Source organism: Lactuca virosa, chromosome 2 (assembly GCF_052849685.1).
Source record: "Lactuca virosa cultivar CGN04683 chromosome 2, Lactuca_virosa_CGN04683_v6, whole genome shotgun sequence".
Lineage (NCBI taxonomy): Eukaryota > Viridiplantae > Streptophyta > Magnoliopsida > Asterales > Asteraceae > Lactuca > Lactuca virosa.
The window spans coordinates 213831796-213856518 of record NC_136427.1 but is presented as its reverse complement, the minus strand read 5'-3'; the positions used below and the strand labels follow the sequence as shown (position 1 = coordinate 213856518).

At 37.7% G+C, this 24723-nt stretch overlaps 1 protein-coding gene and 1 long non-coding RNA gene across 2 annotated transcripts; both read left to right on the top strand.

The window, feature by feature from the left end:
• Positions 1-13956: 13956 nt before the first annotated feature.
• Positions 13957-15912, top strand: LOC145156778 (uncharacterized). Its single transcript, XR_013736911.1, has 4 exons — positions 13957-14157; positions 14760-14822; positions 15046-15103; positions 15657-15912. It is a non-coding gene; the product is annotated as an uncharacterized LOC145156778 (long non-coding RNA).
• A 3421-nt stretch (positions 15913-19333) lies between these two features.
• On the top strand, positions 19334-19963 carry LOC145160165 (uncharacterized). The gene has a single exon (XM_079079276.1). It carries the CDS (start codon positions 19414-19416, stop codon positions 19771-19773), a length of 360 nt encoding a protein of 119 aa, XP_078935402.1. The 5' UTR covers positions 19334-19413; the 3' UTR covers positions 19774-19963.
• The last annotated feature ends 4760 nt before the right edge of the window (positions 19964-24723 follow it).

The following is a 24723-nucleotide window of genomic DNA, read 5'->3' as shown; positions in this document are numbered from 1 at the left end:
TTTTGGGGGAGAATACATGTACTAAGTATTATAAATTAAACAAAAATGTTATTACAATACCTTTTAACTGCTTATAGTACGGGGAATCTGGTTTGAAGGGCCGCATAAGGTTGTTGGATTTCAGAACAGCTTAAATGCCAAAATGGTCTCGCCCTCCGGTGTTTCATGTCTGCCTCTGTCTGTGCATAGTAGTTGAAAAGTATTATTTAACACTTATATATTATAAGCAAACAATATCGTTTTAAGCTTCGATATCTTAGTATGTTATGTTGCTTGAATTATACAACTATTGAAATTACATATGCCTTTTTCTGTAGAGTTTATAAGAGAAACATACTTAGTTAAAAAAGTTAGTGCCTTATACTTTACACACATGTCAAACATACTCGACTTGTATAAACTTGATGTCATGAAATAACATATGCCTTTTACTATAGAGTTTATAAAAGAAACATATTTCAATATAAAAGTTAGTGCCTTATACTTTACACACGTGTCAAATATACTCGACTTTTATAAACTTGATGTCATGAAATTCATTTCGCCTGGAATTACCCACAAGTAAGTTAGGGCTGAGAGTTATTCACAAACTTTTTAGTTAAAGACTTTTTAGTGAGACGCTATGTTATTCATTAGCTGAGTTTAAATACTTAGCATACACACACTACTATAACTGTTAATCTTCGAAACGAGATACATATGTATAGATCTATACGGGGTTGACATCCCCACCTGCATTTGCTAGCTACAACCTCGACTGATCAATCGAAGTGGGTGATAGGTGTCTACAATTTTTACTGCAACGTCCAATGAAGCGTTGTAGTCGGGTACACTCAAGTCGCATAGCTCGGTTATAGGACTCACTATAAACATTAACTTGAATATATATATATATATATATATATATATATATATATATATATATATATATATATATCACTCTCTCTTACTACAACTTCTAAACATGGTTCATTAAAAATCGTTTTAAGCATGAAATTACTTATGTCAGGACATTGTTTGGGTTTTTCAAAGGTTATTTAAATATGGTGTACTTATAAAGAAAATACTTTTTGAAACGATTTTAAGAGTATTATAATTGCGGCTAGCAGGAAAAACCTATGACTCTCACCAACCTTGTGTTAACCCTCAAAACTACATGTATTCTTAGGAAATAAGTAATCAAGCAAATTCAGACGACGGATAATCAGGGATCTTAGGCAATTTTGTAACGTCTGGTTCCTGGTATGTATTTAACTTATAAATTATTCATTTTTATAGAGCAACTCGGCGAGTTGGAGGCCTCAAACTCTTCGAGTAGAGATGTTTTGGACCGCGTGTTTTGGTGACCAACTCGACGAGTTGGGAGGTCTCAACTCGACGAGTTGGCTAGGTGAAATGAAACCCTAATTCCATGGTTTTGCACCCTATTTAAACACCTTAAACCCTTCATGTTGGCCTCATTTCCAGCCTCCACTGTCCTAACCTTAAATCTCAAAACCCTAAGCTACTTTGAGTGATTGTGAGCCATTTTGAGTGATTGTGAGCCATTTTGGGGTGTTTCAGGATCTCCGCCAGACTACGGAGACGGTGGCTGAGATCACTGTGATGTTTATGGAGAGGGAACTTCTGGTTATGCAGTATGTGGCGGATGAGGAGATGAAGAAGGCCCGATCTCATGATATGTTGAGGAGTGACATTCGGCAGTTTGTGAGCCGATCCAGCTGCAAGACGCTGGAGGATATGATAGCGCGAGCTAGGGAGAAGGAGATTGATATGGAGATGGAGAAGAAGAGAAAGCCAGATTCTGTGTCGAGTCCTGTGGGTTTGGGCAAGAGGCCCAACGTATCTGGCTCTAGATCGAGAGGCCATCTGGACCGGGGCCGGCAGGGCGCACGAGGGACCGTGCATGGTTGATGGTTCTAGCTGCTTCAAGTGCGGTCGGACGGGTCATTATAGCAGAGATTGTAATGCTACCACCACCCAGTGATCTGATTTGCTTTCATTGCAATCAGAGGGGCCACAAGAAGACCCGTTTTCCGAGTTTGGCTGCAGCAGGACCGGTATCAGCACCCGCTCCTACAACTCTTCGAATTACTGACGGTCGCCAGGCCCAGGCATACGTGCCTGCAGTGAAGCACAGGGCTTTCAAGTTGACGGCCGAGGAGGCACGTGCATCTCTCGGCGTGGTGACGGGTATGTATCTTATCCTTACCTCCTTGTTTATATTGAATTGCTTGCTTATGTTTATGCGTTTTATTTTAGGATCGTTCCTTGTGAACGATATTTCTGCTTTGGTATTGTTTGATTCGAGGGTTACTCGATCTTTTGTATCGCTTGCGCTTAGCAAGATATTTGTTGGAGCTCCGAGGGAGCTGGATTGTCCTCTTGATGTTGAGATTGATGATGATAGGTCTATTCGGGTTTCACGAGTTCATCGGGGTTGCACTCTTTAGTTGTTCAGTGAGCAATATCTGGTGGATTTGGTTCCCATTCTGTTGCGTGGGAACAAGGTTATCGTGGGCATGGATTGGTTGAGCACTAATGGGGCAGTGATCGATTGTAAGCAACAGTTTGTACGGGTTCATACCCCGAGTGGGGGAGAGTTAGTGGTTCATGGGGAGACATCTCAGCGTGGGTCGGTTTTATGTTCAGCAGCGAGGACCAAACACTATTTTCAGCAGGGTTGTTCCGGTTATGTCGCCTATGTCATGGATACCCGGGATAAGGGAAAGGCAACCGTGGATGATGTGTCGATTACGCGGGATTACACATATGTGTTTCCGGAGGACTTGCCAGGGGTGCCTCCGGAGAGGCAGGTGGAGTTCAGGATTGATCTCGTTCCACGTGTGGCTCCGATAGCCAAAGCACTGTATCGGTTAGCTCCTCCCGAGATGCAGGAGTTGTCTACACAACTGTAGGAGCTGTTAGATAAGGGGTTTCTTTGACCGAGCAGTTCGCCGTGGGAGCATCGAGACACATGACCGGAGCTGCGTTGGAGTTTTCCAGATTCTTCTGAGAACAGGAGGAACTCGACGAGTCGCATAGGTGCACTCGACGAGTTGGGTCAACATGGACTGTTGACTCGAGTGTTGACTTATGTTGACTTTTAGGGTTTAGTCAATTGTGGAATTTGGAGACCATGGAGGGGTAAAATGGTCTTTTCACCCATTTTGAGATCTAGTGGAGGAGTTAGCTTAACATCTCGGAGTGGTTATTACAAATTTCTTATTAGAGATAATTATATTATGTAGGCGGAGTCTAGAATGTTCGTAGGGTACTAGATCTACTTGCTTACTTACAAGGTGAGTCTTCTCACTATACTTACCTGAGTGGTAATACTGTGTGACCGGAGGGTCTTATTTGAGTTATCGAACGGAGGGTCCTATGTTCTTATATTGAGTTATGTGATATTATGCATTTTGTTATTGTGATATATGCTATATTATTTTGTGCCTTACCGAGTTAGGACCGGAGGGTCCAAACCGAGTTGTGAGACCGAAGGGTCTTCACTGAGTTACAGGTCTGGAGGGTCCGACCCGAGTTGTGAGACCAGAGGGTCTTCACTGAGACACATGACCGGAGGGTCCACACCGAGCCGTGAGACCGGAGGGTCCTCACCGAGACGCATAACCGGAAAGTCCATGTCGAGCTATAGCCATGAGAGGCTTATTATTTTTTTTGTTGATTTGTGTTTTTGACAATTGATACATTGTGGTTTTGAGAAAATGTGATATTGAGATTTTATGTGATTTAAAAACGAAAAATTTGTTTGAAATTTTACGGCGTTACAACGTATCTTCCGTTAGCGAGATTTTCGTATAAAAACAGTTATCACGCTAGCATTGATCGACCTCCTTTTGAGATGCTCTACGGGAGGAAATGCAGGACCCCGATTTGTTGGGGCAAGGTCGGTCAGCGGGTTATAGGGAGTACCAAGGTGGTACTCAAGGCCACTGAGCTGATTCAGCAGGTTTGGAGTAAGCTCCAGATAGCTCAGAGTCGGTAGAAGAGTTATGCCGACAGGCGCCGATCAGATTTAGAGTTCCAGGTGGGAGATATGGTTCTCCTAAAGGTGTCACCTTGGAAAGGTGTCATCCGGTTCCGGAAGCGGGGCAAGTTGGGCCCCAGGTATATTGGTCCTTTCAGGGTTTTGGATCGGGTGGTTCGGGTTGCTTATCGCTTGGATCTTCCAAAGGAGCTCTGTCAGATTCATAGCACATTCCACGTCTCTCGGCTGCGGAAGTGCTTAGTGGATGATTCCACAGTGGTACCATTGGAGGATATTCATGTGGATGACCGCCTGAATTATATTGAGAGACCGGTGGCAGTTTTTGGATCGGAAGACGAAAACCTTGAGGAACAAGGTTGTTAAGCTGGTAAACGTGCAATGGCAGCACCACAAAGGATCGGAGTGGACTTGGGAGCTCGAGGATAAGATGAGAGAGTACTATCCGGAGTTGTTCGGGGCAACGAACTTCGAGGACGAATCTGATTCAAGTGGGGGAGAATTGTAACACTTGAATCCTGGTATGTTTCATTATTGCCCTTCATTGTTGAAAAGTTTCATATTTGGTCCTTATGTAGTACGCTTAGCGTACAAGCTGTAAAGTGAGTTCGTAGGGTATACCACATGGTACGCTTAGCGTACTCATGCGAGGTGGGATCGGGACTTCGGACACATACGCGGGGCGTACGCATATGTACGCGGGACTTACATGTCATTTAGTGAAACCCTAATTTTCGGGGTTGGACGCTATATAATAACATTTATGGATCATGTTACCCTCATTTCTCATCCTCCACTGACCTTATAACCTCATTTCGAAACCCTAGACCTTTCCTTTGTGTTTTTGAGCTCATTGTGTGCTTCTTGGTGTGTTTTGGTCCATTATCAAGAAGAAGGAGTTTGGTGCAAGGTTGTTGATCAAGGAAGAGCTTGTGGGTCCTGATTCTCCACTCCATTCCCATCTTGTTTGAGGTAAAAATCTATGATCTTGTTCATTAGAAGCTTAGATCTAGTTTATATGAGTTTTGGACCCTTTTTGGACCCATGAATGAGATCTAGCGGTTTGACACCACTCCAGGAGCTATGAGTTGCCACTGTTGGTGTTTCTGAGGTTCAAAGTCCATAAAGTTGGCACCTTTAGGGTTTAGAATCACCCTTACATGAGATTATGTCCATCTAGTGAAATTAAGGTGATATATCTTGAAGTTGGGTCCTTTTGGGGCATGCAAAGTCACCAAGTCAGTGACTTTATGGTTCTAGACACTTATTAGGGGTTAGATTTGTGGTTTGGACTTCTGGTCTTAAGCATTAAGGGCTTAAAGTGGGTTTTGGCTTAATGGTTGAGTACAATGGGCGTACAAGTCTGTACGCGCGGCGTACAATCCATTTAGCGGGTACGCTTAGCGTACAGCTGAGTACGCCCCGCGTACTCAGTCTGTTGGGTTTTGTGTTTTGGGCTTCGTGGTTTGGCCTTCCTTTTGGGACTAAGTGTTTGGGTTCTTGTTGGGCCATCTAAGTGCAAGTGTTTTGGACTAGGAGAATGGGTGGGCTTTAGGGTAAGGCCCATGTAAGGGTTTGGGCCGAATTTGGAAAATTAGGCCAAGTATGGGCCTCGAACGGTTAGTTGGATTTTGGGCCTTTTGGATTACATGTTTGGGCCTAAGTCTTGGTCCAAACTAGGTAAGGGGTAAAATGATCTTTTTACCCTAAGTATGGATTGATGGTTATAGATTGGAATCTAATTGTTAATTGGATGCTATTTGGTTTTGATAGCTCGGGGATTCGTCGGATAGCAGCCAGAGATTTAGTCGTGTGATTCAGCAGTCGAGGTGAGTTTCCTCACTGGGTTTAGCGGGTCTAAGGCATCGATGCCGACCCTTGTTATTTATGTTAGGATGCTAGGAGTTTGTGTGACCCTTTCTTGTGATATGTGCTGTTATGTATACCGAGCCGGGCTCGATGTTGGGCGAGGCCCGATGACTGTATCGCATGCTATTGTTTATGATCATTGCATGTGTTAGTATGATTATGTGATATATGTATATGTGTATAGTGGGTGGGGCCCGATGTCAGGCGGGGCCTAAGAATAATACATATGTATACGAGCGGGGCTCGATGTTGGGCGGGGCCTGAAGCCGAGTGACACTCGATACCGGGCGGGGCCCGATGGAGGGAGGGGGACCAGTATGTGGTTTATTATGTATGGTATTGGGTAGTTTGGGGAACTCACTAATCTTTGTGCTTACAGTTTTCAGTTTATGTTTCAGGTACTTCTGGTTCCAATAGGAAGAGCTCGGGATGAGTGGATCCCACACACCACATAGTTCCGCTTTTGTGCTTACTCTGATTTGAGATGATGTTTGATACACTTATTTTGTTTGGATTGTACTGATTATGTCTTTGGAATACTGTTTTTGCTAAATTAAAAATGAAATTTTGATTCATATTTTTGGGACGTTACAACGCCCAACGTACTCGGCTAAGGACCAAATTGCAAGGGTTTATAAATGAAGGGCTAAAAGGAAAAAAAAAATACTAGAAATGCGAATGTTACATCTTTCCGTATACATAATACAACCATTGAATTTTTCTTGTAACACAAATAACCTTAGATAATTCTTCAATAACTTCATCTTTGAAAAACTTTTAGCTGCAGATACAACAGTAATAGGAATGATTAATAAGATGTAGACGCAATAAAAATATTTGGGTAACAATCCACAACATTAACAAAGTCCAAAATTTCTTAAACATCCCAAAAATACAGCCCAAAAATTTCGTTTTAAACCATTAATAAAACCATAAATATCCTCATCATATAAAAGTCATATGTCATGTATCAAAGTCACATGTCAAAATATATCAGAGTATAAACATCCCAGGCTAAACAAATGGTGTGTGCACTGCAATCGTCTCGAGCTCCTCTTTTGAAAGCCGAAGTTCCTGAAACCAAAACTGAAAAATGTAAGCATGAAGCTTAGTGAGTCTCCCCAAACTACCACATACCATACACATAATCACATAACTTGGGCCTAGCCCACTACATCGGGCCCCGCCTGGCATCGAACCGTAATCTGGTACACATATAAACATATCAACAATGCATATAACATAAACACATAACATAAACATAACTTTGGGACACCGCCCAACTACATCAGGACGAACCCAGCATCGGCTTACCCGACATCGGACTCCTGCCCGACATCAGGCTCACCCCGGCATCAGACCACGTCTGGCATCGGGCTCACCCCGTCATCGAGCTTGCCCCGACATCGGGCTTACCCCGGCATACACAACATAACATATATCATAAGCATATAACATACATCGGGCTTACCCCGACATCGGACCGAAGCCCGGAACACATAACACATAACATATAAGCTAACACGCATCGGGCTTGCCCCGACATCGGGCTTACCCCGTAACACATAACATATAACAGATACACTAACATACATCGAGCTTGCCCCGGCATCGGGCTTGCCCCGGCATCGGGCTTGCCCCGGAACACATAACACATAACATGCATGAATCACAAAGACATCAAGCATACATATACTCTTCTCGGGACCGCCCCGGCATCGGACCGTAGTCCGGAACTACTAACAACTAAACAGGTCGGCATTGTGGCCTTAGACCCGTTCCTACTGGACGAGAACTCACCTCACACTGCTGAAGTCCCGCTGACCAAACCCTAGCTGCTAGATGATAAATTCCTGAATCTGTCAACATCAAAATAACACCGAATTAATAATTGGGTCCCCAACACATATCTATAAATCCATGCTTGGGGTAAAAGACTACTTTACCCCTAACTTAGCTTGACTCAAGCCCAAGGCCCAATCCAAAGGCCCAAAAGTCTAATAATGAACCAAGGCCCAACTATGGCCAAATTTTCCAAATTGGGCCCAAATCTCTACATGGTCTTGCCTTAAGGCCCAACCATTTATTTTTGGTCCAACACTTGACATTCTGATGGCCCAATATCTAATAATCATCAAGGCCTAGACTATGGCCCATCTATGGCCCAATTTTCCAAATTGGGCCCAAACCTCACATATGGGCCTTACCCTAAAGCCCATCTAAATATTCTGGTCCATATAATTATTCTTGGATGGCCCACCAATAACCCAATCATCGAGGCCCAATAGAAAGGCCCAACTCAAGGCCCAAGTGAAATTAGGGTTTTCACATAAAATGACGATTAGGGTTAAGTGTTTCTTACTTAACCCATTAAGGACTTAATCCATTAAGTCCATCACTCTACTAGATAAGTCATATGGTGTGATTGGGTGTAATTTACAATTCCATTCCAATGGCCAAAAATGCGGGTCCCGATAAGTCCAAACTAATATATCCAAAATTAGGGTTTTCTAAACCCTAATTAGGGTTTCCAACCCAATCATAGCCCAATAGGCCCAAAACTAAATCTTTAGATCCATTAGGGTTTCACTAGGCCCATTAGGGTTTCGTTAGTCGGGCACCACCCACTACCACCTCGGGTAGTGGTGGTCAATGGCGGCTCACGGCGGCGGCCACCACCTCACGGTGGTGGTTAGGGTTCTAGTCCAATCGAGTCCAAGCATCCCAAAAGTAATCCAAACACATGCAAAGCACACCGCCACCCAACACGACGGCCGGTGGCGGCAGCCACCACCTCATGGTGGTGGTTTGAGTTTTTCTTTGATTATTCTGTTACAGATTACAACATACAAAGCAAAATCCCAATAACACACACACACACACTAAGCTAAACACACACACACAGCCACCCTTGTGGTGGCCGGTGGTGATACATGGTGGCAGGAGGTTGAAACCGCTGCCTTACGACGATGGTGATGCCTTTTCTTGATTTCCAGGGCGAGATACACCCACACAATGAACAAAACACCATGATATATCACTACAAGAAAAAGTGGTATCAGAGACTGACATAATCAGTCTCGGATGGTCAATAATCAGTCTCAAATGAGAATTAGGGACTGATTTAGCTAGTCCCCAATTAGCCTCTGAAACCTAGTCCTAGATAGTCGATTTTTTATGTATCCAGGACTGAAAATCAGTCTTTAATACATCAATGTATCAAAGACAAAAAATCAGTCTTTGATAGTATTTCATTCAGTCTCTAATTTGTTTTCTTCAAATCCCCAAGTTTTTATGATATCAGTCTCTAATATTATATTTTAGGGACTATTAATATTATTAATATCTGATAAGACTAAATATCAGTCTTTAATACTATCTCATTTAATCTTAATTTTTTTTAAATAACTAAATATCAACCGCAAATATAATATTATTCAATCCCCTAAAGCCAAACCCGTCTGCCAAGAACTACGAATCGAGTCTTACCAGGCGAGAATGATTAAAAAAACTTCAATTTTTTAAGGTGAGTGAAAAAAAAACTAGTTTTTTTAATTTGGGTTAAACCGAACAAGATCACACATTAAAACCGGATGGGAACCTCATGCATGTGTAGCGCCTGATATATATATACAAGACCATGCGTGTTCTTTATTTTCCTAAAGCCACCGATGTGGGATAAATTGAAAGCAAAGAGAGGCCTTACGCACTTCTTTTTTTACAAATCCATTTGTCTTCCTTTTTATCCATATGCACCACAATTTTCTTTGTAATTCGATTCTATTTATTTTATCCTAAATGATTTATTTAAACTTTATAATCAAAATCTATAAATGATAAATAATATGCGACATACTAATAATTTAGATATTATAGGGAATTTGAAATCGACCCGCAAAAGCTAAACAAATCCGAATAACCTGATTTTGAACCGAAACATACGCATATAAATACCACAAGATTGGGTCGAAAAACACTTACCTAAAAAGACCGCACCGAATAAAGACGGTTTCAAAAATAACTAGACCAAAAAAATCCCCAATACCGGTTCAAGAAAAGACAAGTCCTAAAAAGAGTGGACCTTTTAGAGATTGGTTGGGGAGCGCTAATGTATCTATATCGGTGGTTATTGTATAGGTGAAGTTGGTGGTGATGGTATTATAGACGACACATGTGGTGCTAACAGTAATTATAGCGAAGGCGGTAGAGGTAGGGGTGGGGGTGATGACATGGGTGTTGGTGGTTGTGTTAACAGTGATGGTGGTGGCAGAGGTGGAGGTAGAGGTGGTAGTGATGGCGGTGGAATTGTGGTAGCGGTGGTAGGCGATGTGGTGAAGGTGGTGGTGATGGTCGGAGAGGTCGTTGTGATGGTGGCGTTGGAGACGAAAAAAGTGGTGGTGAGGTGGAGGTGGTTGAAATTAATTTTACTGGTTGTGGTAGCAATGGTGTTGGTGATGGCCATGGAGGCGACGGTGGTAGTTCTGGTGGTAGACGTGGCAAAGTTAGTGGTAGTAGTAGAAACGTAATCAGAGAATATTTTATTTAACGTGGTAATGGCACTAGATGTGGTGGTTGTAGTGGTTTTGGTGAGAGAGGTGTGGTTATGGAGGTGATGAGGGTGATGAGGGTGGTGGCAGGGATGAAGGTAGTGGTGGTATCTAATGTATGGTATCTATGAATAAATAATTTGTCTCATATACTAATTTCTAGTCCATTATAAGTTTCATTTAGAATGTCAAATAATGCATGTCTATTAGGGACTGCAGTTCAGCCTTTAAAAAGTTTCCCTCCAAATGCCAAATTGGTTTATTTCTATCGAAGACTGAAACTCAGTCCCAAATAAGTTCCTTAAAAATTCAAAATTGGCACAAGTTTATCAGGTACTGAAATTTAGTCCCTAATAATTTTCCCTCAAAAGTCAAAATTGGCGCTAGTCTATTCGAGACTGGAATTCAGTCCCTAATGTGTTTTCCTCCAAACCTGAACTGTCATAAACATATTAGCGACTAAATTTTAGTCTTGAAAAGGTCTAGTCAGTCTCTAATTATTCACTCATTAAAATCATTCCTAGATAGTATCAGCTACTGATGCATCAGTCCCAGATACATGGTAACTAGGACTGATTAATCAGTTTTTGATAATTTAGTCACAGATGCCCATTTTTTCTTGTAGTGATACCCATACATACTTGCGACATGGAAGCTGGAACGCACGCTACAACCTATCTCTCAGGGTAGTGGATGTTGACCGAAGTAGCACGAACGAGCCCTACGGACGGCGGCGGTCGTGACTGCGGCGCCACCCCGGAGCAATGGAGAATAAGAGTTGAGACTTCGCTAATGGCAGCAACAGCAGCGGCAGAAGAGGTCCTCGTTCGGTCTTTGTTGACGGCAACGGAAGCAAAAACGTTGCTGGGAACGACAGTCGCGACAGCGGCTGTGGCAGTGGCGCTCGACGGCAAAGCTGCGGGCAAGGGATGGTGGCTGAACTCGTCACTATAGTGGCGGCTGAAGAAGGAGAAGGAGAAGAAGAATGATGGAGGCTCGGTGTTCGCTTGGCGGGTTTTCGCTGATCGGAAAATGGGGTGGTGGCGCCGCCGGTGAGGGAGGCATTAGGGTGGGTGGCGGCTGTAACATGGAGTAGGGTTAGGGTTTGGACGGATGATGTATATATATCTGATGCCCTACAAACTTCTCTCCATAATTCCATCTTTGGTCCCTCCCTTCCCTTTTCCTTTCAAAGTGAGTCTGAAATTTACCTTTTTAACCCGAGCCGACCAAAAACCCTTCAACTTAAGTCCCAATAATTACCATGTAGCCCCTCCCTCTACAAAACCTTTTCAATTTAGGCCCATAATTTACTCTTTAGCCTCTGCTTCCATAAATCCTTACGTATTAGGTCCAAATGATACCAAACACCCCTGTTTTCTAAAAATCTTTACGAAACCAATCCGAAACTTACACTTTGCTATATAATTATTGATTTTAGGGCCAATATACATTCATTAATTTATTTATTTATTTATTAAATAAACGGGGTGTTATAATTTCAAATGAAAGAATCAATTTGAAACAAACATCATAATATTTGGAACATCAAAATTATGATTATACAACTACATAAAAGTTTGATAACCAAAATATGTGATTAACATCTTATCTTATCAAGTCAAAAATCCAATACTTTGAAGCTCTGAATGAATCAAATTGAAACAAACATCAAAATATTTGGTACATAAAAATTCTGATTATACAACTACATACAAAAATCTACAAATATTTTACCTCGTTAACGAAAAATCTGAAACTTAGAGAATTGAGTTTCCCATATTCTGAAATAATTGACTTCATAAATATGATTTACATACAAAAATTAGGGAAACTGAGTAACTAGCTGTTATAAACGTGGTTTTAAAAGGAAATAACCATATTTTTTCAGTTTTGAAAAATAACCCTTCTCTCCGCAACGCCTAATTTTTGAGTATTGTTCATATTTCGGAGTATTGTTCATATTTTTTCAGTTTTTTTTTTATTTTTTATTTACAAAGAAATTGTTTTGTTTTTTTGGGATTCCGAATACTACATTTCGTAATGTTGAGTGTTATCATTTTTCAATAAAATGTCTAGTTTCATGCACCTATATTGTATATAGTTCATATTATTATGTTTGTTTAACTTTTTGCAAAATTAAAAAAAAAAATGATTTTTTTTCATGAAATTCCGGAATTGTTCTTTGGATTTTAGACTTGTTCTTGAAATTCCGGTGTTTTTTTTTCTCAAAATCCAAAATTTTAGTTCGGAGTATGAACAGTACTCTATAATTAGGCATTCCGAAGTACTGTTCATATTCCAAAATTTTAGTCCGGAATTCGAAATGAGATTCCGGAGTTGGTCAAAAAAATGGTTTTTCTTGGTCGGGAATACCTCATTCCGGACAAGGTGGTTATTTTGCAAAAAAGAAAAAAAAATTGGTTATTTTTTCCAAATACACATTAAAAAGTGGTTAAATTACTTAATTTTTCCAAAAATTATAATCTATCAAAAACAAAAATCTGATTTACAAACCTAGAATGATAAGCAAAAATCAAAAAATAATATGATCTACAAACCTATAAGTTGTCATAAACAAAAATCATATATAAAGTTATATGATATCTCCCAATTTAGAAATCAGCAGAGTCAGAAGAGGAAGGCATGGTCAAGAATCGAGAGTACGAATCAGGAGAGGAATGAGTCGAATGAGAAATCACGGGAGAGAGTTTAAGAGAAACAAGAATGAGAAGCAGAAGGGAAATCAATCATGATTCAGAAATCAAAAAAAGCAAAAGGAAAGTCGATTGTGAGTGTAAGGAAAATAGTAGATGACGATTCAAGCAAGAGAGAAACGAGAGTAAATGACGATTCTTAAAGCTGAGTTTTGATATCGAGGCAACATACGAAAGCATGATGTCAATCACGAGTTCCCGCGTGATATAGATGGCGATTCAATTTTTGATGACGTTCGATTGGATTCACAAGGCGCCCTAATTCCTGCTTTGGAGCTTCTTTCATTCCTACTCTTCCCATACGGGCGTTAACGTAGCATCAATCATCATGCCAATTTGTTTATTTTCTTGGGCTTCTGAGTTTGGGCTAAATTGGGATTTAGGCCCCTAAAATATGTAAATAACATTTTGTATATATCTCTTCTCTTTTCCTAATAAAAACCTCTTTAAGGTGCCACATGACATCTTTCTAGACCCTGTATTTGCCACATGTCATCGTTCTAAGCCCTCATTTTCTTACTTCCCGCCTAAACAATTGATAAGCCGGTTTTATTGCCTTCAAATTTCAATTTCGTTCTTTTCCTAATTTTACTATGAAATTATCTATATATTCAACCCAATCCCAAAAAATCAGGAATAAAATCTTATTCAAAATTGAATACATGTTATCTCGACTTCATATATACATTCATTCTCATAAAACTCAAACTGTACAGGTCTTGCTCTCTTTGCTTTTCAATTTTTTTTTATTTGTTATTTTCCTATTTAATCTTGCTTTTGTTTGTTGAAAGAAAATTGAAAGAAATTATACAAGGATTTAATCCATCTTTGATGCTTTATTTATCCCAATTATTTGTTGATACTCTCTCGATTTCTTCTAATACAGTTTCATTCGAAGAGTACTAATACCGTAAAGTTTCATTTTCTATATCCAGCTTTCAATGAATCTATTATGGTAGCGATATCCATGGAATTACAATTTTCAAGGGGATCTGCATCTTCGGGCCTCCTTTTTATGGTATGTATTAGCCAAATTACAATTACAATTTTTAATTCATATATCAAACCACTAATGCTTAATATAATTTGAATAACAGGGATCAAGTAGAATTATAGGTCTATTCTCAATCATGTCATTAGTTCAATCTTTGATAAGTATATTTGGGTGTTCTTCGCAATCAATTTTATACATGTTATGAGATATGGTTGATATTTTTATTGGGAGAGGAGGATATTTAGTTGGTTGATATTTTTATTGGGAGAGGAGGATATTTAGGTTAAAATCGTTTCACTTGGATCGTTTAATCAATATTTTTTATGTTTTTTGCTTTCAAATTTGAAATTTTTGTTTCTCTCTTTATTGTCGGGATAGTAGGTATCAGCTTGGAAAATTACTTTCATGCTAAGCAATGTGGTGGGTTAGATCTACTTTATGGTTTAAACAGTTGTATTAAATTGATCAATGATCATGTGCTTTTGGTTCTTTTGACGATTTGTGCAACCTGTGATTTGTAATTTTGATTATCACACTTCAATTTCCCTTTTACACATGTAACTTATATTTTGTTGAGTAATTTCTAACAGGTCCAATTTGTGCATTTTTTGTGTCCTCTTAAATAGGATCATTGAACATATGTTTGGTTGGACCTGAGCGTACTACACCTGAAGATTCTTTGGTTGAAGGTTGGTAATTGTTAATTTCAAATTGCAATATTATATTAACTGGTGATTTAATATTAGGTTTGTGAATCGTATTGGCTTTTCTTCTAATTTTTTAGACGAAAACATTCTTTTAAAAGTAATATAATGAGTTTTACTTTTTGTTCTTTTTTGAATCTATTAGGAATTTTAGTCATGTGGAACAGGATATTAATGTATTCTATGTTTTCCATTATGTATCCCAAAGAATGGATAGATTTTGGTCGCATCTCTAGAACTTCTCTTCCTGCTCTACCTACCACTGAGTAAGTTTTATTATTTATGACTTTTTTCTTTGGTTTATGGAAGTCTGGTTGGCCTAGGATCATGAATGAACAAAGAAAGCTTAATCACTTAACATTTGCATTTAATTTTATAAATATTGAAGCGCAAGAGAGCCTAAGGATTATGGTTGTGCTACTCATGGTTAATGAATATATCTAGATTATCCTCTTTGGATTTTAAGTTAATTATTTTGGATGATCATTAACAGTATGGGTCGTGTATCATGATTTCACTTGTTTATTTATTTAATGGTTTTTAAAGGTAAGAGGTGGTAACCAAGTTACAGAGCACTAACCCCTGGCCATCTTTAGAGGAGTTGATTGAAGTGGGCGTTTAATAGTAATCGATTTTACAAGAAACCTATGTGAACAAACCTTCTCTAAAACTATAAACATTAGTCCATATGGTTGTTAATGGTCCTAAAAGCAACGATATCTATGATGTATAAATTTTATTCATCATTATCATAAAGTTGAGATTTCTTGTGGATTTAACATATATTTTCTATCACATGCACCTTTTATGCTCAAACAGCCGAGCCTTTCAACCTTGAGGCAAGTTAATTCACACATGGAACTCGACTCCAATACATGTTACTAGCCTATGAGAGAGGTAAATACCATTCTTTTTTTATTAATATTATTTCTTTTCAAGATATGATTGTAGTGAAGGCAATAAATAATTTACCTTTATGATTTGATTGGCTACATGTTCTTAAAGAAACATGGTTTAAAAAAGAAATAGAAATGTATAGTCCCCTTCATATGTTATTTTGAATAATATATAAATTATCGATAGAATTTCATTAGTTTTAGCGATTTCATAATTATGTCGACTTAATCTATGTTTTCAATTTGCATTTATTATCAATGGAAGATCAAAGATGTGCTCATTAACCATCCCAGGCCATGCACTATAGGTTGACTGTTTTCTGTTTTTCATATCCTAAACAATTTTCACTTTGAAGTTTGTTCTTTTATGTTTATTGCAGAATATATGCATGTAGCAGAAATGTTATAACTGGTAGCTTCTATACTCTTTATTATTTTATAGCAACATACTTTCAATTCTTACTTTTATTAGACCAGTACACATATATACAATCATACATACACATGAGCACACATACACACAACCCCAAATATACATAGAAATACAAACATATACATTATACTTTCAAAGGCTACCTATATATATCATTCTACTCACAAAGTGGAATGCTTTAATAAGAAAACAAAATTTAAAACTTTTGTAAAAAAAAAATTAATTTAATATTTTTTACTTGATTCCAAAACATGATTCAAAACTAAATGTCGGTAAAGGATTGATACAATGATTTTTTTGGAAGAGATACGTGATTCCCAGCAAACGATTCAAAACCAAATGAATAAGATAATTTGACTTCTAACTTCAAAAGTTTCTAATGCTACAATGGTTTGATTCTTTGTTTATCAAGATATGGAAATGGTAATTGTTTATAAGTTCATTTTTTTAATTTACCATCAATTTAGCGTCCTACTTAGGATGTACAAACTGGACTATACAATATTAACATCATTTTCACTCTAATTTTGACTAATCTCTTTAGTGATGTAAAAGGTTTATTGTGTAGATTTTTGAAGCTAAAAACAATAATATGAAGGTGCTCTATATAAGGGATATAGTGCTTATATCTCTATTGATTCCCCAACTATATTTCCATAGAAATATGAATATGAAGGCGTGTTCTTTATATATGTAGACTAATGACTATATTTTCCTCTTTTTACGTCATCGTGAGTATTAAAATTAGTCAATTTATACTAACATACATTTATTTACAACAAACATACACATAATATGACATAAATAGGAAGTATGATGCTATTAAATGAAAAATCATATGAGTTTACATTGCTTTAATTTAGGCTGCTATTGAACGAAAAAATATTTCAGAAACATATTCAAAATTGAATGAATAACTGTGAATTCCAAAATTAGTCAATGTTTTGGGTTATTTTTCAAAGTACATTGTCTAATGAGGAAAAATTAGAAGCACATTAAAAAACATTTTTTATATGTTTAAATACAACAGCAACATAGTACGTTATGTATCTGATTTAATTTATGCTACCTTTAGGTTGATTATCGATACTTTATAATTACTTCTTTTACCATTTGCTTGATTATTTGCATAGTGTGTTCTACTTATGAACTTATATATTTGTCAAAGTAACAAGTGTCAATGTCTTACTTTTACATTATTCTTATTTAAGCATTGTACTTTTTAAGTACCATTTCATAATTGTAGTTTCAGTTTACAAATAACGTCTTAACCTTACAAAGTACAATGTTATTTTTGGTTTGTCCATGAAACTAAAAGGCTATTTTTTGTTTCGCCTATAAAAGTACAATGCTCTTTCTGTTTTGCCCATGAAACTACTTTTTTTGTATACACATAGAAAGTAAACGAACATTTTACCCCTATCATTTTTTCAATAAAATTATACTTATTTTGGCTAATAACAGCAATGTCATTTTTATTGTTGTCCTTTTTTTAATTAAAACAATTTTACAACTTATAGCATTAATGTACTTTGAAAATACATTTCTGTAATTTATCAAACTTCACATTATTTCATGTTTTCTTACAATTAAAGTTGCATATTATTTTTTTGTTCATATTCTATTTTATTTTATTTTGCCTATAATAATGATTATAAAAATAACAACCGTGGTTTCCATGGGTTATAACCTAGTATAAAATATATAGCCTAACATTTTTGTGTCCCTTAGAGATACAGGCCATGGGCAACCATCCGAGTTGCCCACCATCAGGGCCGGTCCTGCTACCAAATTATCTTCATCCAACATGAAATCACCATCTAACCTAATATCATCCTCCTCACTATCACTCTTCAACTTCATTGCCAACATATTTTTCCATCTATATTTTCAACGTTCTTCCTCTACATGACTAACATGCTCTTCGTACTCAACCCCAAGTCAAAAAATGTCAAATTCTATATCAGTGTTGTAATGTGCAACATCATAATCACCAAAATGCTAGATTGACCGACCTCATAATCAACAACACTAGTTTTGGTGTTAGGGAACAATATCATTAGCTTTTTATGGGACCTCATAATCAACAACACTAGTTTTGGTGTTAGGGAACAATATCATTAGCTTTTTATAGGAGGTACCAGTGGTACCTCCAATATATGGTCCCTTAGGCGGCGAGTTGAAGATAAGTTGGTGATTTACGGTTTGAGTAAGCCGTTACCTCCTCCTCCTCTCTCTCTCTCTCTCTCTCGTACCTTGTGCCTTAAGACTTGTATCTTAATTGTTTTGTATGTTTTTTAATTGAGTGTGTTGAATGGGTTGAGAAAAATAGGATTTTTATGTGCTGTGGGTTGGAAAAGATAGAAGAGAAAAAAAAAAAAAACTAATGTGACAATAAGTTTGAGTGGGTTGGGAGGGAATGATGGTCCAACAAAATGATAAAGAACAACAATAGTATGGGTGTTATCCAATGGTCCAACAACAATGGATTGAGTACTATAAGATGATGCAACATCTATAAAATTAATTTTTTACAGCATAAAGGACTATCTTTCGTATTCTTCTTAGTTATATATAAGATGATGCAACATCTATAAACTTAATTATAAGATGATGCAACATCTATAAACTTAAGTTCAGGTGATCCATATATAGTCATCTAATTCCTCAATAAAAACATACTATAAAGGAGACATAGACCATTTTCCGAAAAGAGCAAGATCAACATCGCAGTTCATTTTTTTGGTTGGAGACACAAGCCAAGTTTAATTTATACCTCGATTTCGAACTCATTTCACCAAACCTCAATTTCAATATACTGAAACTAGATTGTGTCTTGATCAATCAACCTTTAATATTTCGACAAACTTATTAAATAAAAGTAAATATGCTTTTCAACTATCATGCTTATAGTGATAAAACTAATTATTATATTTGTTAGACTATAATAAAATACATCAATCATATTGCACATGTTATTGTGTTAATATGTTATATTCATTTTCAAAGAGCGAAGAGTCGTGGAGATCGACATATTATTAATTTATAAATATAACCTCACGTTTTAAGAAAAAGAGTTCACATCAAACACACTTTCCGAGAATGTGTTTTTCTTCGTATCGCCTACCATACAAGACTATGAGAACAAATTTCCACACCTACAAAACCTGTCATCTTCCTCCCTTTCCAAATTACAACACTCAAACTCAATACTCAAACTCCCTTTTCTCACTACAACTCTGTAGCCATGTTTAGAGCGATGAGCACCAGGAGAGGTCGCCGGGGATACGATCAATTGATCAGCGAACCCACCGTTGACGACTATCTATTGCCGGAGCCTCAGATGATCAGATCCACGACGTTGCCTTCTAACTTCTACGGCGACTTGCCGTTGAAGTATGTGTCAGCACCCAAAGTTCCGGCGAAAATAGATTTCATAGAGAAGCAAGTGAAGAAAGTTAGTAAAGTTCATCCACTGTTCAGCTTATTCGAGAAGAGGAGCCGGAGGAAGAAGGCGACGGCTAAACCAGAGTTCTCAAGGTACATGCAATACCTCAAGGAAGGAGGTAGCTGGGATCCAAATTCAAATATGCCTGTAATCTACTGATCATTTGTTTCAAACAAGGAATGAAATCTGATAATTTATAGGTGCGTAAGTTTGTAAACTTCTCACAATGGAGTAGTGTTATATATAGATCTTAGATGCCACTAGATCTTGTACCATTTTTAGTAATTGTATTTGTAAACACCTTATAGTACCATTTTGTATTCTTATAAATCTAGAGTTTTTTACTAAAGCATTTTATTTCTAAAAAATATTTACCATCTAATCATCTAATGGTATTTTGAAGATTATTACTTTATAATTGTACTTTCTAAAGAAATATTAAAAAAACCTAATTGTTCATCCCCTACACGTTCTTTCACGTTTGTTTTCTTCCCCACGGTTTTCCATGTCTCATCGGTGACACATTTACCCCCTGCCATCACATAGCTCTCAATATATATGCCTCTAGTCGCCTTTCTCTCCATGTGCTTCATCTATATCTATCGGGTCTCTCTCCATCCGTGTTGATTATATTCTTTAATTTACAGTGATTTACTCAAATTTCGGAATTTATCACTTCACCAAGATAACTACATCTATCTAATTATCGTATCTGCAAAACGCATGTTAACTCATTACTCCCAATGGGCAATTTCTTAAAATCTCTTTCTACTCTCGATATCTCCTCTAAAAATTTTACTTTCCTTTGGTTATTCACCTTGAGTTACAACTTGTTGTTGAACGAAAAATCGTCAAGAACCAGGAACTTGTTGTAGCGATATAGACACCATTAATGATGTGTTGGTGTTTTTACTTTAATTGAAATGTCAGATTGAATTCAATGTTCAACAGAATCTACTTCAATACTATATGATATTAAATTTAGTGTAAAAGGGAATGATATTTTTTCAGATATTAAGAATCAGAAGAGCTTCTTTCCGTCCATGAAAATTTGATTGAATTCAATGTGTTATAAATTAAACGTGCTCTGATACCATTTGTTATAAAATAGATCAACTATTAATGCTGAAAAACGTAATAGAATAACCACACGAACACCACGATATAAAGTGGAAAACCCAAATTGAAAAAAAAAACACTATGAAAACGACACTCTTAAAGGGTTATATTGTTGCTAAATCTCCAAGGAATAAAGGAGAGAAAGAAGATGTTGAAATGAGTAAAATAAGACATCTAGATGGATTTATATAATAGTCTTACAAAGAGTTTTAAAAAACTCTAAAACACATAAATAGGAAACATTCCTAATATATAACTTACTTGACAGCGAAGCAAATAAGGTTTAGGATAATTATAACCACAATGTTCAGCAAAATCTAGTTCAATCATATTTGATTTTAAATTTAGTGTAAAACATTAAATGTACATTTTAATCCTTCAGTAGACGAAAGTTTGATTGCTGGTGCCAATAATCGAATTTTACAACCTTACTTATGCTCTGTAACGTCCGGATTTGCCAGGTAAAATTATCGCATTAAACTTCTTATTACCCGTGGACTAGGCCCAAGTACGTTGGGCGTACACAAGGTACGCACGGCTTACTCCCATGCATGCGCAAAGTCGGGGCGTCCCCCATGTACGCTAGGCGTACCCATGCGTACGCGGGGCGTACGTGATAGGGTTTTCACCCTATTTAAGCTCATTAAACCCCTCAAGTCTTTTACCTTATCAGCCCCCATTGCCTTTTGTGATAATCTCGAAACCTTAGCCACCTTGAAGAGCATTCTTGAGCTTGCTAAGAGTTTTGGGTGTTACTTTTGTGATCTTGAAGAAGGAGGCTTAAGGAGAAGCAAAGGACAAGAAGAAGCTTGTAGATCTAGAGGTTGTGCATCATTTCTAGCTCATTGGAGGCATAAAGTCTGAAACTTGCTCATTCTTAGCTTAAATCTAGGTTTAGGGAAGAACTTAACATTTTTGGTCCCATAACTTTGTCTCATGGAGTATGGACTACTCCAGACCATTTGAGTTGTCCTTTTGGGCTCTTAGGGGTGCTTAATGTCCTAAAAATCGAATCTTTGAGGTTAAGACTCAACCATGCATGAGTTTTTGACCACTTATGAGAGATAGAAGGCTTAATCCATTGTTTGAGTCCCATTAAGTCATACAAAAGCATAAATTTTGCAACTTTATGGCTTAATACACTTTTATGAGTTTGGATTTAAATTTTGGATGCTAAAGCTTAATGGGTTAAGTCATTGGAACATATTTGGGCTGAGTGACCAGTACGTCGGGCATACTCCTGGGTACACTGGGCGTGTAACGCCCGCAGATTCGGGCTAGTCAATTTAGAGACAATGAGCGTCAAAAATGACTTTTTGATGGAAGATTATTTAGAAGGAGTATCTTAACCAAGTTATAGTATATGTCACAAGGGTTCCGTACATATAAAGAATGCCGAAATCCGAGTTATAACGAAGAAGTTATGACCTGTCGAAGTTTTACGGCAAAACCTGGCACGACATTGGGAATCGTAAAAAATGAATTTACGATAAAATACTTTCTAGCCTTAGAGATCTAAACGAAAGTCGTAGTATATGTTAAACCGAGAGTTTGCATAAAAAAGAACGTCCAAATCTGACTTCGTATGAGGAAGTTATGATTTTTCTAAGATTTAACATAACAGTGCACAACCCGAAAATTCGAATTTTAGATCGGTCGATTTTTAGCCAAAATAATCTAAACGAGAAATGAAGATATCGTTAATAGGAGTTAAACGATAAAAAGACAGTCGAAAACGGAGCTCGTATGCGAAAGATATGGACAAAACTTAGTCCCAACTCTTCAAGCGCGACGAATTCGATACAGTTTTGTAAATCTGAGATAGAATGAGAATTATCCGACGGCGTCTAAATGAAAGTTGTAGTACTCGTAAATACCAACGTGTGGATATAAAGACGTAGAAAACGGAGTTCGTACGCGGAAGATACGAACGAAACTTAGGGCCTACTCTACGATAAAACCCCTATAAATAAAGTGTGAATCATTCATATTTTCTTCACACCATAAGCCTTTCTTTCTCTCTCTAACTTCTCTATAGACTCCCAAAACCCCTATAAATCCCTAGTAACCTCAAGTTGCTAGAGGAAAGACCCGGAGCGCCCGAAGGCTCCGAGAAAAAGAGCTTTACGGCTCAGAAGCTCTGCTCCAGCAGAAACCGGTTTTTAGCAAAACCTGATGTAAGTGAGATACGCCTACCCTACTTTAAATATAGCTATATTTAAATATAATATCGTTATTATGAACCTATAAATAAGATTTATCAGTGATTCAAAGTCATTATACTGATTAATCTACTGATGGGGATGATGTCAAGGCTGTGATTTAGTGAGGTGTTTAAAGTGGGATTGCCAAACAGTATACTTCGTATACCAAACGGACCCTACCTCTGATATGACCCTACCTGGTTGTTCCTTACATGATAGATCATGAAGTAGACTCTGAGTTAATGATGAATCTAGACTAATAATTAGTCGCAATAAATATTAGACTAAAATCTAGTGGTAATAATACTAGGTTTCGTCGAAGGAAATCATATTGTTAAGAAGCGAAGCGCTGCTCGAATATCGAGTCGTCACTTTAACAAGTGAGTGCATAGTTACTTTCATCTTACACATAGATATGAAGTATTTTTATATAAATTACGTGCTACGTGTGCAAATTATATGTATACTTGCTATCTATGTTGGATGAACGATTTTATACATGTTTTAAATGATTTAAACTGTATATGTATTTTATATCTACAAAATATGTTGGGTAAAACATGGGTAGATTAGAGATGAGATAAATGATGAGCGATGAAAGATGAGATGAATGATGAGCGATGATATATGAGTGGTAAATTATGGTGAGAAGCGATAACCTAAGTGATGACCTAAGCGATGACCCAAGCGATGGCCCCGTCATCTAGCAGAGTATGGATGACAACCACAGACTATTCTAGACAGTCCAGTGGAACACTAGCAGGCTCGTAACCTGTAGGTGCTGTGAACGATGTGTTCACCCGGTGTACTCTATACCCTGGCGAATATGTGACTTAGTGTCTGTTGTGTAAACCCTGGCGACTATGAGACTTAGTGCCTAAACCCTGGCGACTATGCGACTTAGTGCCTGTCGAGTAAACCCTGGCAACGATGGATTTCGTGCCGATTCCTTAGGATGATCCTTAGGAATGAATTAACGAGGAATAGCTAATTCTTAGGGTAGATCCTTAAGAGTAAAGAAGATAATGGGGATGGGTAATTGGGTTGATTGTTTGATGTTTAAACATAATAATTATATTATTGTGGGTTGAAAACCCTATGTACTCAGCAGGTTTCCCAACCTGACCCACTCAAGCTTATTTGAATCACAGGTGCCGATACGAAGTTACATTACACTAAGAGATTAAAGAGGTGTAGATCACTAGTGTAAATGAATATAAGTTATGTTTATGCTTATGTTTCTGTATTGAAAATGACATCAAAATGTTTTAAAATGAATAAAAATACATTTCTTCGGAAATGCTTTGATAACGTATTTATCATGTTTCACTGGGAACAAATTCCGCAACATTTTTATCAAAAGAAGTACTCTGATTTTTATAAAGCATAAACAAAATCGGTCTTTTCTGGCCGAGAAAATGGGGATGTCACAGGGCGAGTGCCCCGATTCCGGATCAATAGTGTACGTCGGGCGTACGAGCCCTGTACGTCGTGTGTACGTAGTCTATGGGCTTAAGGGATTTTGGGCTCGAGTTTTGTTGGGCTTTTTTCCTTGTTTAGGTTTGGGTCTCAGGCCTTTCTTGTCACACCCCCAAACCGGAACGACAGAAACGTTCGGGGGCGGAGGACGTCATGTACAGTATCATAACAATGAATAATAGTTTTCAAAGCAACAACAACCATTGTATTAATAATAAAGTGTTTACATTGTATTCGAATCACAACTTGATTGACTCCAAAAGTAAATAGCAAAACAAAGACTTGAAGCTACTATGTTCCGTCTTCA

What these genes read in the sequence shown, in the direction of transcription:
- LOC145160165 (XM_079079276.1), top strand. Translation starts at nt 19,414, where the DNA reads ATGTTTAGAGCGATGAGCACCAGGAGAGGTCGCCGGGGATACGATCAA.